Below are 23,913 nucleotides of genomic sequence, written 5' to 3'. Positions count from 1 at the left end.
TCAGTAGGGACCTGCAGAAGGGTAAGGAGAGACACTTAACAGGAGATTGGGGATCCTGAAACATCACAGGTTAGCAGACCCAGGCAAAATGAAACCGTGCTGGAAAAGGAGGCCAGGCAGAGGAAAAAAAAGTATGATGACAAGGCAGAGGATTGGTTCACTGGTGGGGTGAGTGGGGGCATTCTGATATAGGCAAGTCCAATTTGCTGTAGAGACTACTTCAGTATACTAGGAGGAGGAGGGGACTGGTTGTACAATGCTATATAAGAAAATGAAGGGGATGTAATGGGGGTAATAATTGAATACCATTTAAAGAAAGAAATCCTCTTTACATGGAACTTAGGAAAAATTAATTTAGAAGATCAACTCATGATAAACCTAGTTTGCTTTGACGACTCAAGATCTGTGGTACAGCTGGTAAGCGCAGTAGAGCTTAGCACACATCAAAAGCACTCTACGTTTTTTAGATTATATTTTGGGCAATTAAACAGTGATACCAACTGGAGAATGTAAAGTCAATGTTTGATGGGAATTCCAGAATCGAAGACACTACGCAAAAAATTTGAAATCTTAATTAAAGTCTATTCAAGTATACAGAACAATAATATAACCGACTCTAAATGCTATGTTGAGAAGTTGTTAGGATGTAACATAGCATTGTATTTAAGCTTAGCACCGGCTTATTTGGGGATATTTAAATTAACAATCTTCCAGCTATTTATGAATGTTTGCTCCTTGGTATATTTCAGTATGTACAAAATCTATTTTTGAGAGACAGGAAATAACACTGTAAACACAGCTCATCTGGTCAGTGATAATGAGATTCCATTGAGCTCAAACAGTGTAGCCCTGCACCCCATACTTTTAATCAGCTAGTTCTTCGTTTTTTGGTGATTAATCCTAAAACCACTCAATTTCCACATTAGAACGTAACATTTCCACTCTCTCCGGCCCAATTTGATGGTCCTCTATTTCGTCCATGTACTGTGACATATAAACACTAAAAAACAGCTGCAAACAGTGTAATAGGCAAAGAAACAGAAAAGACACCACAGTGGTGAATTAGGAGGAACCAAACACCTCCAACATTTTACACTCTTTTGCTTTCCTTATATACCCCATAACTCTCCAGCCATCTGTTACCGGTGCAAATCTCAACTCAGCACTTGTTCTATGCAACATTCGACCAACCTTTTTACACTCCTCCTACGATTCCTTGTACCTTATAACACGTTCAACCTCACCCTTGTACCATACAATACTTTCTACCATTGCATTGTACCAGCCCCCAGTCAGTCCTTGGACCTTGTAGCATTTTCAGATAACCTTCTTTGCCAAGAAAGACTCACTGTGCATCTCCCTTTTGCCATGCAAAATTGGTATTTATTCCATCTACTCTCAAAAACATGGCCACGGATACCTTGAAGATTACAGCAGTATCCACTTAACTTCACCATGTAACAAACTCTACCTGTCCAATGTACTAACCAGCATTCCCAACCCATTCATTTACTATGCAAAACTCCAGTCTAATTCCTTTCCCCAACCATAGCTTGTAATTTTCAACACTTCCCACCCCTCCCTTTAACCATGTAGCACTCACCACCAATGCCTAGCAACGTTGTTGGCAGATTTTTAAATATATTGATTAAAAATATACTTTTTATAAAAATTGTTAATTTTTTGATTATTCCTTCTTGATCACTGGTCTGACCTGATTGTTCACACATATTCTTAGATGTCCTATGATTTTTTCTTGCACTCACCACCAATGCCTAGCACCATGTGCTCGACACCCATTCTTACTTCCGTGCAGCACTATCTACCCTGTCTATGTGCCATGCTCTATTCGCTACCCATATTTTGTATCATGTTATTACCGTACCTCCACCATCCCAATGCCATGAAGCACTTTACACCCGTTTTCTGCATAACGCAGTTTACTCCAAACATGAATTTCCCCATGTAGTAATATGCCATTGAACCCTCGGCTCATGTACCTTCATCCTCTTCTGGAAAACTGCTTTCCAGATCCTCATTTGGCAGATCTTCATGTCGCCCTTTACTGGAACGAAACATAACCATCTCTTCTAGATTACGTAACACAGTGACACCCCCTTTTTGCCGCGGTGCCATTGAGCGGTTGTGTTCAGGTTGCCTAGAGGAAAAAATATATATCTGTCAATACTAGTGCATTCAAATTCTCATAAGCAATAAGCACCATTAGACCTTGCCCAATATTTGTCATGGTTGTGTGACCTCCAGGGAAATCATCGTATTGTTATAAAGTGGCATGTTTTTAGTGCTGAGATACGAACTGTTCCAGTGAGGGGTGGGCTTTAGTTGTACAACAGTCACCTATATTCTAGGACTGTATCCTATATTTATTTATTCTATCTGCTGCCATTACTGGTATCCAGGAACTCAGAATTCATTGGTCACATTCAAATAGTAACGGAGTAAAATATACTGGAGGATAGCCAGTATTTCTATCATGGGCAATATAAATGCGATAAGACTTTTGTGCAACTAAAGAACAAGTTACTTATCTTTGGTAACTCTCTTTCTAGTGGATACTCTAACTGCAGATTCCTCCACTTGATGATAACCCCCTAGGCATCCAACTGGATCTCTAAACTCAAGAGCAGCACTCCTGCATGCCAGTAAATGGCATTGTGCAGCTTCACACTACTTCATTCAGCTCGTGACAAGCGGGCGACTTATAAATACCATCCAGGTGCGCTGATGTCAGTTGCTTTCTAAAGCTTGTCCACACCCTCAGAGGCAGTGCCCATCACCAAGTTGGCTCAATCAGTGAGCAGGATACTAGGTTAGGATGTTTTTGGATTAGAAAAGACCATTCAAAAGAATAGGTAGGTGGGAGGGTCTGTGAGGCAACTGCAGTTAGAGGAGTATCCACCAGATACAGCATTACCGAAGGTAAGCAAATAGTTCTTCTGATGGATACTTTTAACCAACGATTCCTCACCTTGTGAAAAGATAAAGCAGTACCTTCGCCTGTGGAGGGTCTCTGGATCGGCTCTAATCAAAAAGCCCAGCTGCACCGAACGGGAAAAATGTTCATTCCAACAGACATGACTGTCAAGGCAATAGTGCTTCACGTGTGTATGCAATGATGCCCACATAACAACCCAAGACATATCCTAGGCAGGTAGTCTGCTTGATTGTACAGTAGTAGCACTATTGGTTCAAGTACAGTTAGACCTCATTCTTGAAGGTAGCTGCTTCTTATGTAACGTAGCAGATTTATATGCAGCCACCTAACCCACAGGGTTTCTGTTTTATAGTTAAAACCAATTATAACTAGGGCTCCCGGTTTTATGGTATTTATTTTTTTCACATTTCCGTCTGTATTTATACGTATTTGTTTTGCCTAGTTGTATCTGTATTTATCTATATTTTGGGTTTTGTGGAAGAATGAAGCTAGAATTAGTATATTTCCACATTTATTCAACCGATAAAAATGCACTCATGCTTGAGTGCCTGCCAGGTTTCAATGCTGTGAACACCCGCTGAAGATAAATCAATGCATTTATACGAAAACATGCAAATTTCAGTATCAACCTTGTGCAAATCTACTGCTGGTAAAGCCTCTTCACTAAAATTCCTTTCTTTTTAACCCTCTCTTACCTATCAATCCAGACGCTACTGGCCTGGCAGTCATGACAGACAGTATTTAGAATTACAAAAAAAATAAATAAAAAAAAAAAAAAAAAAAACACAATTTCCGTTTTTATCCACATTTAAAAATAAATACAAACAAGAAAGTAAATGTTTTCTGTCTGTATTTATCTGTAAAAATCAGTAAAAACGGAAAACAGGGAGCCTTAATTATAACCAAGAAAACACCACTGAAGTGAATATTTACTTTATCAGTAGAAACCAGAAAACACTTGATTGTGCTGCATTTTACTGCGTTGGCACACTCTGGTGGCAAAGCAGTATAAGGGCAGGCTGTACACAAACACTTTTCTGTGACCGATGCTCATACTAGGACCCTCTCAGATCACAATAATCCACTTGGCCAGCATGTTCTTGAGGCTCTATGAGCAGGGTCTTAGTCTAGGGAGAGTGGCTGGAGCTTTACTTTCTGAATGCACAGGTATCAAGAGATGATGTAGGAGATATATATATATATATATATATATATATATATATATACATCTATACTACTATTTTAAAGGAAGAACTTTGAGGCTTTGAGGCGGGTAAACTTGGGAACCACAGCGCCAATCCACATACCCGATACATCGTTGTAATCCTCAGGGTGTGCAGATGGACATAGGCTATATAAAAATACGTTATATTTTAAAAATGTACATTATAAAAAAAGTAGTCCCCTTGAAGTAGCGCCGGCTGCGACCTGCGTGCTGACGTCAGGAGCGCGGGGAGGTGCGGCGTCCAGGAGCGCGAGGAGGAGCGGCGGACATGGCTCGGGGGAGGAGCGATGACGAGTGGCGGACATGGCGCGGGGGAGGAGGTGAGGAGCAGCGGAGCGGTGACCAGCGGCGAGGAGCGGTGAACTGAGAAGCGGCGGCTGAGGTAAGGCTCCGGGGGACAATGTCGGGCAGGCGGGGGTCGGGTCAGGCGGGGGACGGGGACTTACATCAAAACAGACGGAGGAGCGGTGAACTGAGGAGCGGCGGCTTAGGTAAGGCTTCAGGGGACAATGTCGGCAAGGCAGGGGCCGGGGCAAGCGGGGTACGGGGACTTACACCAAAACAGAAAGATAGAATTTAGATTGGCTGAGGTATGGCTCCGGGGGTTGGGGCAGGCGGGGGACGGGGAGTTACAACAAAACAGAAGGGTACAATTTACATCGGCTGAGGAAAGGCTCCGGGGGACAATGTCAGGGCAGGCGGGGGTCGGGCAGGCGGGGGGTGGGGACTTACAGCATCTGCCATGGAGATTTATGCAGAGCACCTCAACACTGGGCTTTTGTGACATCCGGGGGACAATGTCGGGGCAGGCGGGGGTCGGAGCGGCCGGTGGCCCGGGCTCCTGGGCAATGTGGGGGCAGGCGGGGGTCGGGGAAGCCTGATTGCTCCCGGACAAGGTCGGGACAGGCTGCTAGTATATATATATATATATATATATATATATATATATATATATATATAGCAATTGCAAGTAGGTAACTAAAAATAAAAACATTTGCACCAAACTACGGGTCTTGCTGGTTCCTGTGTCTACTGATCGGCTGAATTGCTGTGTGTTGCCTGCAGGAGCGCCACGTACCTCATATATATATATATATATATATATATATATATAGCAATTGCAAGTAGGTAGTTGTAGTTGGGGCCTTGTTTCTATTCAAAAAGTGTTTATTCTTTTGCCAAGAACTTTGGCGCAGTTTGACAAATCTTTGTGAGATTTTCACAACTAATGGGGCGGTCAGGTCAACTGCTGGGTTGAAAGTTTTGGAGTGATTCGTCAAGCGGTGGCGGAGAAAAAGGGGGGGGGGCGTTCCAAAACGTGTTATCTCCATGTTTATTTCCATAGGAAACTTTAGACACAGCTACAGCCCGAACTGCTGAATGGAATTATACAAAATTTGGCAAAAAGGTAGCTCTTGGTGCAGAAGGCACTCTTTTTGTTAAAGTTGTAAATCTGTTTAGTAGTTCCTGAGAAATTTAAACATTTCTCAGATATCCATATATCAACGCTAAGAATCCGCGAACCCTCCCGATCTTGAGCCTGCGATCTGGTTGTCTGCCAACAGTTCCAACCATGAAGTGTTGGCAGCCATCTTGTGACTCCGTTGAACTGAGTCACAAGGAAAACGTTAAAAAACATACAAATTTAAGAAAAGGGAGCAGGGTAGAAACACCCTGACCCTCTAGGCCTGCTGAGGTGGTCCCTGCTCAAAAAAGGATTTTTTCTCATTTCGGTGGGAGTTGCATTGGGTCTGCGAATCCCGGCGATTTTTTTTTGAAGTGTGGTCTCCCACGCTTTGTTTCCTTAAAGCCCCCGGTTGGGCCTGGAGGCAATTATAAATAGATATATGGGGGCCCACAGGGCCCTGCAGCCCCGGGGACCACCACTTCCCTGGAGCTTTTTATAAATAATTATGCACGGAGGGGCTTCTGCTACAGCTGCCCCCCTCCCCCAACAGCCCTGGGGACCGCCACCTCCCCGGGGTTACTTTCAAAGGTGGAGGGGGGGCTTGTGTGTCTCCAGCTATGTCCTGGGGTGCCCACATTACATTTTGCTCTTACTTGTTTACAGTGGAGCACTTTGCTTTTCACCCCCAGGGAGCTGCATGCCAGCAACTCCCTGGAGGTAAAAAGCAATGTTGGCTCCAGCAGTAGACCGGAGCCGACCAGGACCGCGGGGGGGGGGGGTCGGGGGGGGGGGGGCCTTCAAACGGTCCTGACCATATGACCATGCCCCAGGGATGGGGTCCCCAGGACCGAAAAAAGGCTTGGGGGGAGGGGGGTCCATGGCCCCCTCCCTTAATATAATATAAAAAAGGTTTAAATGACCTGGCCCCGGGAGATGGGTTCCCGGGGCCCAAAATGGCACAGGTAGGGGGTCACTATGCCCTTCTACCCTGATGTCTTTTTTTTAATACCAGGCTCCTAGAGATAGTGCCCCCGGGCCAGAAATTGGCCGGGGGGAAGGCCATGTGGCCCCCCCTCGCCTAAAATAATATAAATTAAAAAAGAACAATGGCCTGACCCCAGGGGATGGGGTTCCAGGGGCCGAATATGGCCCGGGAAGGGGACCACCCGGCCCCCCCTACCCCCAGAATTGTTTTTTTTAAATAGCCGGGCCCCGGGGGATGTCACCGACTGTGAGGAGGTGGCCTGATATGCAGTGCTCACTATTCTAGTGAACACTATGTATCAGTCCAGCAACCCTTATTGATGATTGGTTGTAAGTCAACCTTATAGACCAGCTATCCTAGTAGCATGGATACGAGCAGTCTAAGGCTAAAGACTCGAGAGGGCGTGTTAAGCCAGCTGTTTACCACACATATACCCCTTGAACACCAAGTGAAAGGACACCACACAAGTGTTATGAAAATAAACAGTTATTTATTAAGAATCACAACAGCCCTGTACTCTTTATGAGGACAGGGTACTAAGCACAAAACAAAACTCTTACGAAAATACTTAAGTTAGCACAGTATATACAAATGCCCGAGGGGCACGGAAAACCATATACTTGAAAAGTGGAATGCGAAATTACTAGCAGGTAAGTACAGTACTAATAGGCTTTGGAATCGCTAGGACTTGACTATAGAATTGTTAGATTACTTCTAGGAGACCCAGGGGACTCGGGTGCAGTGTGTGCACTCTCACGCGAGATGCGGGACAAAGTCTATGGTAGCTAGAATTTGCAAAGTTAGTGTTCTCGGGCGAACCCGACCTGGTAGGGAGAAAACGAAAGTAGATTCTGACCCTTGGATAGTGAGGCTATGCTGGGGCACCGAAATGCCGAAGTTACCTAGCCCAGGGGCTGCAGCTGCATAGGACTCAAAAGACGTCGGGAATCCTCGTTGACGGACCAGGAGCCTGGAAGAAAGAAGTTGCTGGCAGGCGACCAGTGAAGAAAGTTCGGTGGATCCAAGCCTGGATCGATGGCAGATGACACCTGAAAGCAGAGGGGACCAAGTTCGAGACTACTAGCCAGTAGTCAGTGGGCACCAGGAGGGCACCGGATGGTAGCCACCTCGACAAGGCGTGTGGGTGACGCTGGGCTCGGAGATCTCACGGACCAGGAGGCGTTGTCGGCGACCAGGAAGGAGGATCGAGCTGTCCCACGAAGATAGAAGCTGTCGGCGTCGCTGGACCCAGGATTGGGCAACAAAGCCTTGGCAAATTCAAGCCCACGCGGTGGACCTAAAATGGCGTCTGAAGTGGACCAGGAGGGTCCGGGTTGCCTCTCTTCAAGAAGGAAGCAAGGGCCAGTCTGGAGCAACCAGACCAGCAGCAGTGATGTCGTCGGGCGTCGTTCAGAAGGCCACAAGCCAGCCGGCTAGTAGCCAAACAACGCGGTGCACAGCAAACAGCAGAAGGGCCCCACGCAGATCGTGGAGATGCAGGGAGGCTGACCTTGGGTGCTGGAGCTGCGCAGGGTCGGGGCTTCTCGGACCCCAAAGCACTCACCCGTGGAGGACACGGTGGGCTTGTTGTAAAGATGTCGTGCAGTCTTGGCGATAGTCGGTCCCTCGAGGTCTCGTCGCACTCACGGTTCTCAGCTTGGCTGTAGAGGTGAGTAGAGGTCAGAGGTGCCAGGGAAGCCGGGTCTCGTCGAGCTGGGTCGTCGGATTCGTGATGAAGGACTTGCAGCAGACCGCAGTGTTCTTTAGGATGGTGCCTGCGGATGCAGGGTGACTACTCCTTAGCCACAAGGGAGAATCTTGATGAAGAAATCGTGAAGTCCTTTCGCAGAAAGTCGTGTCTTGATTCCAAAGATGATCTAATTTGTACAGGGGGCCCGCTCCCATCTTTATACTAAAAAAGGGGGCTGACCCGGTGACTAGGTCCTGCCTATGGGTGGGACTAGGAGGGGGGTGGTTACACCCCTCTGCCATGTCGGACTTCCCCAGGCCAGGGGCTGGTGTGCCCCTGGAACTGGTTCAGACCGGCCTATGCGTAGTGAGCACCGGGGTGCCACTCAGCAGTCACCTTCCTGTAAAGCCCTGCCTACCCAGGATACACAAAACCATGTCTGGGATGGTGCTAGCACCGCCCCGGACAGGAAACCCTTTGTCCAGGCCTCCCTCGCTGGAAGGACTCCCAGCAGCAGGAGGTCAGAATCGTGTCTGTGGTGGCAGCATCCATTTTGTGGAGCTGAGGCTTCAGTTAACTTTAACCGGGGTTCACAGTTACATACATGTCGTGTCCCTCTAGAAGGGTGGAATGCTAACCCCGTCGCCAGAATTGGCGAGGGGTTAGTATTCCAATTCGTATGACACCTTACTCGACATGTTTTGATAAAGTAATACCAAAGTTAGCATTTAACCGCGAGGATTATAATGCACTTAAGAGTATATGGTATGCGATATCATGGAACAGCTATTAGGACTTGGTTCTGCAAGCTGCAGACAGGCTCAGCTCATGCCAGAGCACCATCTCACACGATTCCAAGCACTCTGCCTTCAGGATTGTCAAGGTCTGCCATAGGAGTGACTGATAGGAATCTGTGTGTCCATTTTAGGGTTAGATATAGGTATACTACACCTACAGCAAAGGGTGATTACACGACTTTGCCCCAGCTGTCATGCAGCCAGTTGTGTCAAATTTCGGAGGCCAGCCAGGGGTGGCATAATATATGCTGCAGCCCCTGGCAGCCCTGGGTACACCTATGCCCTGAGTTACAGGGTCTGATAAGGTGGCCCAGTACCAATTGGTAAATGCACCTAGGGTACATGTCGTAATTTAGAAAGAGAACAGCCAGGCTGTGGGTCTGATTAGCAGGCCCACAGCCAGAGAAAGTCGTAAACCAGTGAAACAAAAGCAAAAAATCTGGGTGATCATAGGATTGCAGACCCTACTCTCCTACACCGACCATGTCATGAGTGATGTAATATGTGATGTCATCAGCAGTGCATTGCAGGGGCGCAAGTTATAGCAAGCTCAGCTTACTATAACAAATGAATTTCTCTGGTTTTGTATGAGTGAAATGCCAGCCTAACTATAAAATCCCTGTAACCTTAGTTTTTTTTTCCAGGAATTTTAAGTTTTTTTAAAATGCTAATTCCTAACTATAACGTCCTGTGGTTTTTTCCAGTGAATATAGATGACGAGTTTAGGGACGGGTACGGGCATAGGGTGTTAAGGTTATTTGTAGGGTTTGGAGGGGATGGGGGTATAGCGTGGTAGAGGTCATTAAAAGAAAACGTTTTTTTGGTGGGATTCCCAGAATAAAGAAAAACAAGGACATATATATCTTTTTTTAATGGTTGGGGGGGGGGGGGGGGGGGGTGTAAAAGAAAAACAAGAAAAATTTATAAATTACATACACGCACCACACATACGTGATGCGTGTATGTAATATATATATATATATATATATATGTGTGTGTTAACTGAAAATAACAAAGGTTACAGGGGCGTTATAGTTACACACATTTCACTCATACAGTGAAATTCAGCAGTCATTGTTACCTGAGCTAACTAACTTACGCCCCCGTAATGCACTGCTTATGACCTCACATATTACATCATATTACATGGTCAGTGACATAACTCATGACATTTCAAATATCACAGATGACATCCACAGAAGCACTCAAATATCCATACGTCCGTGAGGGCTTGGGTAGCAGCCGTGAAGAATGGTGGCTCACTAGCGAGGCTCCTTAGCCCTTGCCAACTATCCTCCACATATCCGGTGAACTGCGCTGTAAAAACTCGACAGTGAGGTGGGTTACAGACCCCTGCATGCATCGGAGACGGGCGAGGCAATAAAACAACCCGTGAAACAACGAGAAACAATGGAATCGGGCTGCCACGGCTGCGGTACAGTTAACATGACGGTGAGCGGGTGAGCGGCATAGGAAGAGATCGGAACCCCGCGGCAGCCACGGACTTCCCTGAACCACCTCGACAGTGGCGTTTGGTGCAGCGGGGTGGAAAGTGACCCAAGTAAGCGGCAGTGGCGGCGTGGAGCCGCGGAGGGCTGCAATTGAGGCCCCAGCATCGGAGGCAGGTTGGGCCTGCGGGATTAACGCACTGCCTGAGGGCCCTGCTGCGATCCGCCCCCACCTGGCCTGCCACCCTATTGGACATCCTGTCCGGCCCACACTACCCAGTAGCAGCATCCTGTAGCACCTTGGGGTAGGGGACACCAAGGGGACCTGTAGTTGTGCAATCCAGGTGGGAAAATGTCCTCCCCACCCAGAGGCTCTGTAGCAGCCGTATTGAGCGCGTGAGTCACAGCGCTCCACCACAGACAACGGGAGCGGCAACTCGCAAGTCAGAGCCAGGCGTAGCCAGTGGGGTGGCCCAGGGACAGAGAGCTTAAGATTAGCTGACAGCCCACTTGGGGTAGGGGAGAGCCAGGCGGAGCCAGTGAGGTGGCCCAGGGACAGAGAGTTTAAGATTAGCTGACAGCCCACTTGGGGTAGGGGACACTAAGGGGGCCTGTAGTGGCCCAGGGACAGAGAGCTTAAGATTAGCTGACAGCCCACTTGGGGTAGGGGACACCAAGGGGGCCTGTAGTTGTGCAATCCAGGTGGGAAAATGTCCTCCCCACCCCGAGGCTCTGTAGCAGCCGTATTGAGCGCGTGAGTCACAGCGCTCCACCACAGACAACAGGACCGGCAAATCGCAGGTCAGAGCCAGGCGGAGCCAGTGGGGTGGCCCAGGGTCAGAGAGCTTAAGATTAGCTGACAGCCCACTCCCCTGTGTGAAGGCTTACCACGTGGGGTGAGAAGAGAGAATATTTGGCAGTCCTGGTGCGCCCCGGGCAACACCAGAGCTCCACCAACTATTTCAAGAGCCCTACCAACCACCAGTAAGGTAGACGAAGATTTAGGCATGTGTAGGAGTAAACTCCGTATTCCAAAAGCCCAACATAAGGATGTGAGGCGAAAGGTCGGGGTGGCCAGGACGCCGTGGATGGGACCATGGGAAACCAGACAGGCCACTAGGGGGACGAATATTTCCCTCCCAGGCAGGCGGCGGAGAGTACCGGACCTGGTTTAGGTGGGCCTACGTGAGCAGCCACCTCAGAACTCAGCAATGGTGAGCGGTAAGGAACCTAAAGTGTCAGCCCAGAACAAACTGGCCAAATTCGGCTGGAACAAAGTGGGGGAGGGGCAGGACACAATGCAATTGGCAGCCCCTGATATATACAGCAACTCTCCACCTCAGCGAGACCTCACTCTCCAAGACATTACGGAGGCCATTACTGGGGTACATACCTCACTGGAAGCTCGCATTGACTCAGTGAATATAGAAGTGTGCCTTCTTCAAGCATATTTTCGTGAAATGGATGGCAAAGTTAAAGACCTGGGAGTCACCACAGCTGAATTGCAGAAAGATACCACGCAGCTTTAACAGCAAGTAAGCAAACTCCATGACCAGCACACCGTGATGGAAAAACAACTGGACGAATATGAAGGCAGAGCGCGTAGGAATAACGTATGCATCCTAGGCGTGCCGGAACGAGCTGAGGGGCCTGCAGCAGACCTCTATGTAGAGGATTTGATCTTGAAATACCTACAGCCTAAAGGACTCTTGAACTACTTCTCCATTGAGAGGGCCCATTGTGTCTCGGGGGTGTCCCAGGCCGGGGCCCCCCCACGACCACTTATTTCCCGGTTCTTAAACTACAGGGACCGAGATGTGATACTTCAAATGGCACGGGCCAATTCTCCGCTCAAAATAGACAACAGTGTGGTCACTTTTTTCCTGGTTTTACCACCAAAGTCCAGGCCAAACATCGTAGCTTTTTAGCAGTGAAGAAGGAGCTGCGAGATAGGGAAGTGAAATACACCATACTCTTTCCAGCAAAACTTTGTGTGGAATCGGAGGGTAAGACGTGGTTCTTCTCCTCACCTGAAGACTTCTGGGACTGGTTGGAGGGCTGGCGCAGAGTGGAAAAACCACGCTGGGAACGCAATGGTGGCCCCAGATTGAACAGAGTCACCCAAGAGTCCGAGCCAGGCGACGATCCAGCCCGGGCAGGGACAGCAGAGATGACATGCAGCTGAGACGATGGACCTTTGAGACTGGGACAGAGACTCATTGGTTGCAGATAAGTGGCCTGTGGGTGGTGGGGTGAACGGGGGGGGGGGTTACTCACAGAATATGTACTTTTGATTTGGGAGTTTGGGCCGTCCCTGATGTGTATTTGAGCCGTCGGCCGGACAATTGTAGTCACCCTCGCAGACAAACTCAGACATGGAAGGGGTCGGTGGTCACTACTCAACTATATGGACACCAGATGTAATGTTCACGAAGGCCTGCCTGCCAGCACCTTAGAAGCATTAGGGGGGGGGTAAATAGGCACTCTGCCTGGTTGGGGTGTGGGTAGTTCGAAATCCACTGGCAGGGGGGGCAGGGTGGGGCAGGAGCGGGTGTTGTGGAAGGAGGGTCTAGGGTTACAGATTCATCTAAGGTTACAAGTCACTGAGATTCTTGAGTCCTATCTGATTTCGGACATTGATGCCCATCTTAAAGAGGAAACAGTCACAAACCTTACTGTTGGATACACACACACACAAGTTTGAGCCGGAGCAGGCTTGCGAGGCCAGGTCCACTAGACGTAAGAGGTAAGCCCGGGGGAGATGACGAAGGGTCATGTCCTTTTACCCACTGCACCTATGACAGAGGCTAAGATAGAAACGTCACTCTCCGTGCTCACCTGGAATATAAATGGGATGGGGGACAAAATGAAGTAGGGTATTGTACAGCAGTATCTTAAAAGGCGGGCCCCCGACTTGGTGATGCTGCAAGAGACACATTTGGTGGGTAACAAATGCAAAGCTCTCTCTCAAGGTGGGGATACAAGCTACTGGTACAGGCTGAATATACCTCTGGATCCCGTGGGACGGGTATCCTAGTAAAAAAACATCTGACGCTCTCACCGACGCGCACGTGGGCAGACTCGAGGGATAGATTTGTGGTTTTGGAAACGCAGTGGGAGGGAAGGGCACTCAATGTGGTCTCGGTATACCTCCCGCCGGCACTCGGTAAGGAAGCATTGATAGACCTATGGAAGATACTAGCAGACCTCCCCATGGGCACCCTGATCTTGGGGGGTGACTTTAACATGACGATGGATGACCAAAGGGACAGATTTCAACAACGACCATTGACACCACCCCATACATGAATGAAGGACCTTACCACAGCTCTGGGACTAACTGACATCTGGCGCTTGTTGAGGCCGGACGGAACACAGCCCACCTACTACTCTAATGCACACAAGAGCTCATCCCGTATTGACTATTTTTAAAGTACTCTGCAACAATCGGCCAATTCCAAAATCCTCATGCTCTACCGAGGGGGATATCGGACCATTCCCCGGTGTGGGTTAACCTTGCATATTTTAATCGCCAACCACGAACCACCATAGTGCTAAGCCCTTGGTTGCTGAAAATTCCTGATATCAAAGAGGAGCTACTCACACAGACGGCTAACTATCTTGGAGAGAACGTGAATTTGGTGGACTCAGTGCAGACCGTATGGGAAGCCTTTAAAGTAGTACTGAAGGGGGAGGCCTTGGCACTAAAAGTGGGACACATAAAAAAAAAAGACAGCAACAGATTACACAACTATCAAGTGAACTCCAGTTGCAGAAGGAAGAATGTATCCAAACTCCCTCGGAGGTGGCTATGTATCGTCTAACGCTCAAGCAGTCGGAATATCGTATTTTGGTGAGGGAACATATGAAAACCAAACTCCTCCACACCCATCACAAGCTCTATGAACTAGGGGATATAGAGGGTAAATTATTATCATGGTTGGAGATGAGGGAAAACAGAGCGATAGATGGGTGCCTAAACTGACTCTCAAAGGTGGAACGCACGTCTCCAACCCAAAAGATATAGCCGACAAATTTGCGGACCATCTGGATCACATCTACACCCACTCCACCACGTACACGGTGGAAGACTCCTGCCAATTGGTATTAGATAGTAATCTGCCTACACTCTCCGAAGTCAATAGAGATGCTCTAGACGAGGTACTGACAGACGATGAAATCCAAAAGGCCATGTACACTATTCAGTCAGGGAAAGCGATGGGGCCTAACGGCATACCCATAGAATTTCTGAAAACAGTCGCCTCCCAGGCTACACCTCACTTGCGGGTTATGTATGATGAAAGCTGTGAGAGGGGAATCCTGCCGGATGACCAGCGGCTAGCATCAATAGTCGTTATTCTTAAGCCCGGGAAACCTGCTGATGACTGTGGCTCCTATAGGTCAATCTCATTACTTAACGCGAGGCGAAAATTTGGGAGAAATTGCTGGCCTTACGCTTGGTCTCGGTCATTCAGTCACTGGTCAACCCAGACCAATCGGGCTTCATGTCCGTGAGGACCCATGGCGTTCGATTCTATTGCATGGCCATATCTCTTTGAAGTCCTAAAGGGCATGGGTTTCAGCTGAAGTTTCTGGGCCCCTGTTACCGTTGCTATATACGGGCCTGCGCATCAACAACCACATAACTCGAATTTTCTCACTAAGAAGGGGTACGTGGAAAGGCTGTCCCCTGTCCCACCTCATCTTCTCATTGATGTTGGAACCACTAGCCTCGTGGGTGATAAGGGAGGTCATGCTGAGAGGGCTGAAATGGGCAGAAGGACAGGATGACCCCATATCATTATATGCGGACAATATCCTGTTGTATCTCGCCTCTCCATATAAATCTCTACACTGGGTTTAAAACATATTCACCAATTTTGGTAAATATTCAGGATACAGGATTAACTGGATTAAGTCGGTGCTAATTGTCCTTCGAGGACCAGTTCCCCGGCTCCCCACTGGATGCAAAGTAGAGGTGGCTCTCAATGGCTTTCACTACTTGGGAATCTTTTTAACTCCGGACCCCCAACTATTCTAGGACCGTAACCTAGCCACTCACTTGGAGAGGATGCGCAATGATGTTAAACACTGGCGGTCCTTGCCCCTATCACTAGTGGGCCGTGCAGCTCTGTTTAAGATGTTGGCCCTCCCACGTTTTCTCTATGTTTTGCAGAACTGTCTCAACAAGGTCCTGGATTCCTATATTGCGGGGTGGAGAGGGAGGTCAGGACGTTACTGTGGGACGGTGGATCCCCGCAAATAGCAATGAGCAAGTTAACCAAGGGGTGGTATGATGGGGTGATAACCCTCCCAGGCTATAGACTTTACTATTGGGCATCACAGTTAATGGGGGTAAATCAATGGGTATATCGCTCCCCTTTGGATCCGGCTTACCTGCTGGACAGATCTCAAATGGGCAGAGAGGGGTATATGGAGGCGCTGTATTCGATAGCCCAGAAAGGAAAGTATTTCGGCCCCACATCGCACACAGTTGCAAACTGGCACCAGGCGAACTCTTGTCTGGGCTGGTCGAATGTACTGACCAAAGCCACACCACTGTGGTCTAATCAACGACTTGGACTACTGTGTCACCAGCCTGGATTTGATAAGTGGGACACCATTAGGATCTCCGTAATTGGGAACCTAGTGAGGAAGGACGCAACCCTTACATTTGGGGAATTAAGGGAACAATATGGTATGGCTCTGGGGGAGGCATTTAGATACCCAAGATTCGACATGTCCTTACCACAGCTCTCCCCAACATGAGCGACATACCAGAGTCGTCCCCCTTGGAAGACTGCCTGCTAGATGGGCCATTGCTCAATAAAGCCACGTTACTCGCTTATAAAAAACTATGCAACAACCTACCAGACATGTTTCACAAACTCCAAGGGAAATGGCAGATAGATCTCGGGCCCATTGATGATGAGGAATGGCAGGAGGCATTGATGTCCCTGATGGAGGCGGCCATCACCCTTCGTTTTCGATTACTCCAACTTAAGATCCTACATAGATCATTTCTCACAGGGGTAACATTGGCAAAAATAGACTCGAGACCTGATGCGCTCTGCCTGCGTGGCTGTCATCAGGCTGCAATTTTTTACCATACTATTTGGGATTGCCCAGTAGTACGACCCATATGGGAGGGGGCCACAAGACATGTACAAGATGCACTAGGGAAGGAACTTACCCTTACACCACGACTGGGCCTTCTCAATATAAGGGAACAGACTGACCTCACAGAGGTGCAACAGCAACTAACCACACTGGGCTACACTTTAGTTAAGCGGGAAATTGCGAAAAAGTGGGGGGTGCCAGATAAGCACTTCAATCCATTAGGTCGATAAATGATTGTTAGCTGAGAAGGAGGTATTTAAATCGAGAAGGTGTCCAAAGAAGTGGGACAGAAAATGGGGCAAATGGAATGTATATAGAGGTGATCTATGTGTTTCCCCATCGGTGGAATTGGAAATGCAGGGTACTGGAGGGCGATCTTTGGGGTTACCGTGACTGCACCTGGTTTATTTCTTCTAATGGTTGGATGTACTGTATAACGAGTCAAAATGTTGATCACGTACTGTATGTGACTAAACACTGAAATTAATAAAAATATATATTTAAAAATATATATATCCATACGTCTAATACACCAACACAACCACTCACACACCCATTTACAGACTCTTACAAGTACTCACACACCGATTCACTAATCCATAGAGCCACTCACCCATACAGCTAGTCACACAGACACTTTATTAACACCCCTCCTTTTTCTCAGCCCTCGCTTGAACGATCGCCCCAAAACTTTCCATGAGCAACAACATTCACTGGGGCAGTTTTGGGGGAAATTTCGGGAAGATTAAGCAAACTGCACCAAAGATATAGGCAAGTCAAAAAATGCATTTTCAATGGAAACATGGTCCTAACTATCACAACCTACGGAGATATATAAATAAATATCCACAGTCCTGAATTGCCTTAGTTCCCGCAACAAACCGGTACGGACCACAATGTGCTTAGTAAATCCCAGTGTAGTTTATTGCATAGATGTCAGCTTCTTTAGAAACAGCAAGTGCCCAGCATTACATGTTTCGACAGTGAAACACTGTCTTGATCACATGACGCACCAGGGGCCAATCAGCAACAAATAGTCAAGACAGTGGTAAAAAAATGGTGAACCAAGCCCGCCTTTTCTAAGAACATAGAGCTAAAAAATACTTCAGCAATCCAAGTACATTCATAATTGAGGTAAATCTGATTGTTGCAATAGGCAGCATTATGTGCAAAATACAGTGAAAAAAAATGCTTGAGCTAAAATACATAAATCACAAAATCAAGTGCTCATTTATAACCATTTATTAAAACCATAACTGACAATCTCTGAGAAATGCTATTAGATGCTTTTATAGACAGACAAAAAATAAATAATAAAATAAAAAATATATACAATAGAGTGCAAGTGCATTCTTAATTTATTATACAATTAATGTTGTGCAAAAATGAGCGTGGCTCCAAAACTATTGTGTATGCTTACATGAGGGTACAACAAACTGCTTGTAACTTTATATTAGGATGTCAACATAAAAATGCAGATGCATGAATATGACATAAATTACAATCAATAATTTAAAAACAGAAAGGGGAGAGATCATGGTTAGGTATGTGGAAGTAAAAACTCTAAAATTGCCCATAACAACCCCCAATTCCAGCCCCGTAAAAGCCAAGTAAAACCAAAGGAGAAAGCTGGGGGAACCCAGATAAAACCAATAGTAAAAACTTGTCTAACACAAGGTTAAAACCAAGGAAAATTATATGGAACTCTTATTTAGAGATATCATGACCAAAAAAGTGAACTTGAGGATTTAACACAGTGCAATTAATACAATCCATTTAGTTGTAAGAAGTTGTGAAGGTCATCCCCTGTATTCAGACGATTTGGCATCTTTGTGTCGAGTATTAATATATAGTGAGACTCTAACTGTAAGCTTTTTCTCTCTGTTGCCACCTCCGAGTGATCTCGGCACTGAATCGATCACAAAGTAATTTAACTCTTTGAGATCATTGTTGCGTACATGTTTTAAGTGTCTGGCCACGGGTAGCTAGGGTCAGAGATCACTATGACTTGCTAGCAAGTGTTGCAATATGCGGTTAAAAACTTTTTCTCAGGAGCCAACATGGCGACGGGAACGGACGTGTAGTCCCTCGGCTCCTCGATCCTTTGTTTCTCGCGACGATATCCTGACCTCTATCCTGCCACTGTGCGATAGCGAGAGGACGGCAAGCGAGCGCGGCATTGACTGGTGCTCCCCTGATGTCCCTGCCTGCCTGAGATCCCGATATATTACCGAGTGCTTTGCGGCGTTCGTCCCTACCCCCGTGACCGAGACCCAGGCTGGGATGCAGATATGGCGGCTGCCGGAGCTACGAGGGGTTGCGGATGCAGAGCGAACCTGGCGTCCTGACTGGCGCTGCTGTCTGCTAATGTATGCGCCTGCCCTCAACTTGTGAACTGTGTGCCTGCCGACCGGGAGTTCTCACGGGTGCCGCTGCTACCGGGATCTACAGCTGAGGTGCGTGGCGCCACCCCTATGATGGCGGACATCCGAATACCGTAGCTTCCCCATGAGCCTGCTACCGCTCCGACTTGATCGGCGTGAGGTTCTATCACGGATCGCCCACTGCTTACAGATCTGCCCTGGGACAGCGACCTGAGTCCCTGTTGTTTTGTGGTATTTGCGCCCACGCGCCCCTGTGATTCCCCCGATGGGGCTGCCAAGATGGCTGGTCCGGCTGCGCTGATTACCAACGTTGCCTTGGATAAGCACTGGACTGTGCTGCGGGGCCCTGGGCACTGTACTGACTTTGGAGCCGCGCCTGTGCTCGTGGAGAAGATGGAACCCCCGGCTGCTCTAACTTATGGCTCTATTCTCGATGCCCTCGACAACTTGCGGGCAGACATGCGTGAAGGCTTTCTATCGCTGTGCAAGACACTTGATGCTGTCACGCCCGGGGTGGATTCTACACCACTGGCTTCCTTTTCTCACCGTGACGCTCTGCCTATCCTGACTCTAGACCGGGCTACATTGTTGCCGCACGAGTGCCCTACACTTCGGCTCTCCGACAGTGCTGGCGGACGCGTTTTGATGCCTGCTTTCTTTACCAGCGCTACACTGTCTCCATCTCTATCGGAACTCATAATCTCTGCCTTGACTTTGCTGCCTTTGGGAGTGGCGCCGCAGGCGCAGCATCTGGTTAGCCTGATTGCCCACGCTCAGTTGGCCCTGCTTCAGACTTTTATTATTTTGCAGCATCAGTTGGCACTACTTCGTGGTGTTCATGGATTTGGTCGAGAATGGACCCGTCCATTTTGTCTTGGAACAACAGCTCCCTGCCGAGAGCGGCCATCTTGTTCCTTTGTTCTGCTGGTGGGGGTTGCCCCACGAGGGTTCCGGCCGGGGGGACGTGTACGGACTGGCCAGGGTTAGCGGATTTCACTTGGTGGATTATACATTCCTGGCTGGCGAGATCTCGGATTGAAGCGCTCCTATAAAGTATACTAGTGTGACTCTACTTGCTTTATATGATGCTCGCAGCTCACTGCTTTTGCTGATACACATGTGGGGGAGTGACGGATTGGGTTTGATTGGCGGGTGGGGACTCGGAATGGGACACCTCTTCACTGCGTGCTGTTGTGATACATGTGATCTCTCCCTATTTTATTCAGTACTGTATGTTATCTATTCTTGTTACTGTGTATAGGGTAGAAGATGTTGTATGGCAGGGGTGTCCGGGAGACTTAATATTCGGTGGGCTCCTCCCCTCTTTTCTTCTTTCTTGGGAGTTACCCTTATGTGGGTTTTCTTGGGGCGACAGGCACGTTAGTGGGGGGGGGGGGCCGTAGCCTCTTCAACGTGCAGGGTGGGGGGGTTGGTGCTTGATTTTCCCTTCCTTTTTTGTTTCTATGGCCTTTTCTTCTTGTTCTTTTTCTTATTTCTCTGTTTCTTTCTTGTCTATCTTGGGTCAGACGGGGGGTTGGGTTTGGTTCTTTCCGGGACGATTTTTGCGCTTTGCGTCTATGTCTTATCATATGGTTTATTGATTCTCTGACCAAGATATCGATTTTAATGCATAGTCACTGAATGATTACATTTTTTGCTTTTCCTTCCCTTTACTACTACTGTTTGAGGGCGCATGTCCTGTCACGAATTTTCCCATGTAATAAGTGCCTTTTTATACGTCGTCGTATCCTTTTATTGCTGCTATAGAATGATCCCTCTAATATCCTATTATACCGTTGACAAGCTAGATTGCAACTCCTGAGGTGATATATTGATTGGGCGGGCGCTAATTGGGGCGACATGTACTTCTGCGCTTGTGTATCCTTATTGTAATGATTTACGCCAGTATTTTGATAACGATGTTTCATTTGTGGATATCCTTTTATGTGGCTCGCCCACTCAGCTACCCGGTCTGACTTTAGGACGATTCGTCAAAATTAGAAAATGAAACCCTCTTTATCCTTTTCCTGTGGTCCCTTGCCAGTCCATCGTAGTGTTGTTATCTTTGTTATCTATTGCAGCGCAAGGTACCTTGGAAGGTTGTATATTGTCATAGCGGCCGGCCCGCAGTGGTTGTAGGCAGACGCTGTGTACTATGTTTGCGATAAATAAAGGTTTTCAAAAAAAAAAAATAACTTTTTCTATACAATTTTGTATGAATAGTATCTTGTTTAATATAGATCTCGACATCAAGAAATTGTACATTTTCATTGCTGACGAGCTGAAAAATTCAAGTTCAGATCATTTGTGTCTACGGGTGTAGTTTTGGACCTCTATGCTGACAGGCACAGCTTTGGAAGAATTTAGGCTACGATCATTTCCTCTGTACTTGTGAGACACTACCGGGGAAAAAACTCAATGCCTCGTCCTCGATTTCTTTTTGTTTTTGCCGGCACCCTTTCTACTGACTGGCACAGCAACAATAGTATTATTTGTTCAACTATAGTTTAAAGTATTGCATCATATTTTTTTTCTTACCTTGTGTGTGGGTACTGTTCAGATTAGCTGCTGTGCAGCACAGAGGGTATGGTTCCACTGACTTCACTTCCTGTGAGGTTCCTGTATTGTAATTAAACATGGGAGGGAGCCACAGTTAAGGGATATTTGGCAGTCATATTGGAGATCATTTATGGATTCTCCTTCAGGATTTTCTAAGTACTCTTTTATAATTTGCACAAAAGTGCCTCTTCCATTTTGATTGCCTCTACATAAGTGACTCTCCTCTTTCAGAGAATATTTTCTTTGGACCTTATTACTAAGGGCAAATATAAATCCACTCCCTTCATTTCTAAATGAAACTGGTAATCCATTGTTACCCTGGAAAGAGTGGAAACATTTGTTTGAGTCTTTTTTAATAGCCATAGTGGGGGAAAAGTTCACTCCATCTTGGACGCAACATATCCTACTCCACAATTTAGGGACTCGGGAGAATGATTTACGAGAACCTTAAAGACCCTAACTGGGAAAGTGATGATGAAGATTCAGATCCGTTAGATTTGTACCAAGCAACTGTGAAGCAGCTGGAGGAGCATTCTGGGCAGAAAATGTTTCCTTGAGCGCCATAAATTATTTAGCAGGGTGCAGGAGAAGAATGAAAATGTGATGAGTTGTACTGCTGTGCTACGAGGTCTTTCTATTACATGTGAGTTTGGTTTTCTTTGTGATTCATAAATTAGTGACCAGTTAGTGAGATGCATTAATAATACAAGTATTCAAGAAAAGTTACTGGCACATAACCTAAATTTGAAAGAAGCTTTAGAAATTGCAAAGAGCATAGAGCACACTGCTGAGTGTATAAAGGTAATGAAGCTACCCAGTAGTAATGAGGAGGTACATGAAGTACTCGATTGGGGGGGGAGGGGGGGGGGGGGGGAATAAGAACATGGCGTTGGAAGTACAAAAAACAAATTCTACTAATAAGGGTAAACAGAGACTTGACAGGATTTTGGCAAAATAAATTGTTATAGATGTGGGAATTACAACCATCTATCAAACAGTCCCAATTGTCCTGCTCACTATTGTGTATACAGGAAGTGCAATGAAAGGGGTGATAATGCCAAAGTTTGGAAAAAATATGGTTAGCAAACCAGTACATGCCGTAGAAACTGATGAACTATTACTAAGAACAAGGGAACCCTCTAGGTAAGCAAGGACCTGGGGTATCAATTGAGTAAAAAACAACGGTCCTTGACAAGGAGGAATAACAATTTCAATAATTATAGGCCACAAAATGCACTATAATGAACAAGAAGTCTAGCCGGACTTCAAAATTCATTCGATAACTGAATAAGTCAAATCAAACAGAACAACAATAAAGCAGTGGGACACAGTCCTGTATCCACAGTACTAAACATACAATACACAGTACAGTTAACTAGGGATTTTCAGGTATTTAGAAGGAACAGGAGCAAAAAGGTAATTTTACAATCTATTTGCTTCACATATGTGGAAAACACATGATTTTAGGCACATGATAGTGAACTAGTGTTTAGACCACATATTATGTCGACGGCATTTCGATCCAGTTAAAAATAGTGGATCATCATCAGGACATTCAGAGCTTGCCTGAATTTAAAAGCCGAGGCATGGTGGATTGGACCAATTCCAGAATCAAGGGTGGTCGGGCTTCCAAATGTGGAACCTGGGAGGGTTGGGGTCGATGATTCCAGGTGGGCTGGCAGTAGAGTTAGGTGTATTGTGCCTCGCAATATAACAGTCACCAAGTAGCCTGGAAGGGTTGAACCACAACGCAAGTAGTTGGCTGGAGGGCTGGTTGTGGAATTAGGCATGTGATGCCTGCGGGGAGCCTCACGGTTTAGAGTCCCCGGGAAGCGCAGCGGCTAAAAGACCAATGTTGACAGCGCGCAGCCGGTGAACCAAATGCCGGTATTTGAGAACAGTCAAGGATGCAGACCCCGGTAAAGGTACCTACGGAATCGCCGATTCCAAACCTGGCTACGGAGCGCAGTAGCCTGTAATAAGGCTCCTGAAGTTCGCGGTGGAACTTCCGAGGACGTCTCGGTGCACAGTCAACCCTAACCCTCCCAGGCTCCACATTTGGAAGCCCGACCACCCTTGATTCTGGAATTGGTCCAATCCACTGTGCCTAGGCTTTTAAATTCAGGCAAGCACTGAATGTCCTGATGATGATCCACTATTTTTAACTGGATCGAAACGCCGTCGACATAATATGTGGTCTAAACACTAGTTCACTATCATGTGCCTAAAATCATGTGTTTTCCACATATGTGAAGCAAATAGATTGTAAAATTACCTTTTTGCTCCTGTTCCTTCTAAATGCCTGAAAATCCATAGTTAACTGTACTGTGTATTGTATGTT

General features: G+C 47.0%; 1 protein-coding gene across 1 annotated transcript in view; it reads right to left on the bottom strand.

Moving 5' to 3' along the window:
- Window positions 1-23,913, bottom strand: part of LOC147749018 (pleckstrin homology domain-containing family A member 3-like) — a 157,706-nt gene that overhangs the window by 12,862 nt on the left and 120,931 nt on the right. Inside the window, exon 7 of the mRNA XM_086965282.1 lies at window positions 2,001-2,158. Within this exon, the coding sequence (XP_086821408.1) occupies window positions 2,001-2,158 (158 nt within the window). The remainder of the gene's footprint in view (window positions 1-2,000; window positions 2,159-23,913) is intronic.

This window comes from Lissotriton vulgaris, chromosome 1_1, assembly GCF_964263255.1.
Source record: "Lissotriton vulgaris chromosome 1_1, aLisVul1.2, whole genome shotgun sequence".
Lineage (NCBI taxonomy): Eukaryota > Metazoa > Chordata > Amphibia > Caudata > Salamandridae > Lissotriton > Lissotriton vulgaris.
The sequence above is the reverse complement of the archived record's forward strand: the minus strand, read 5'-3'. Positions and strand labels throughout refer to the sequence as shown.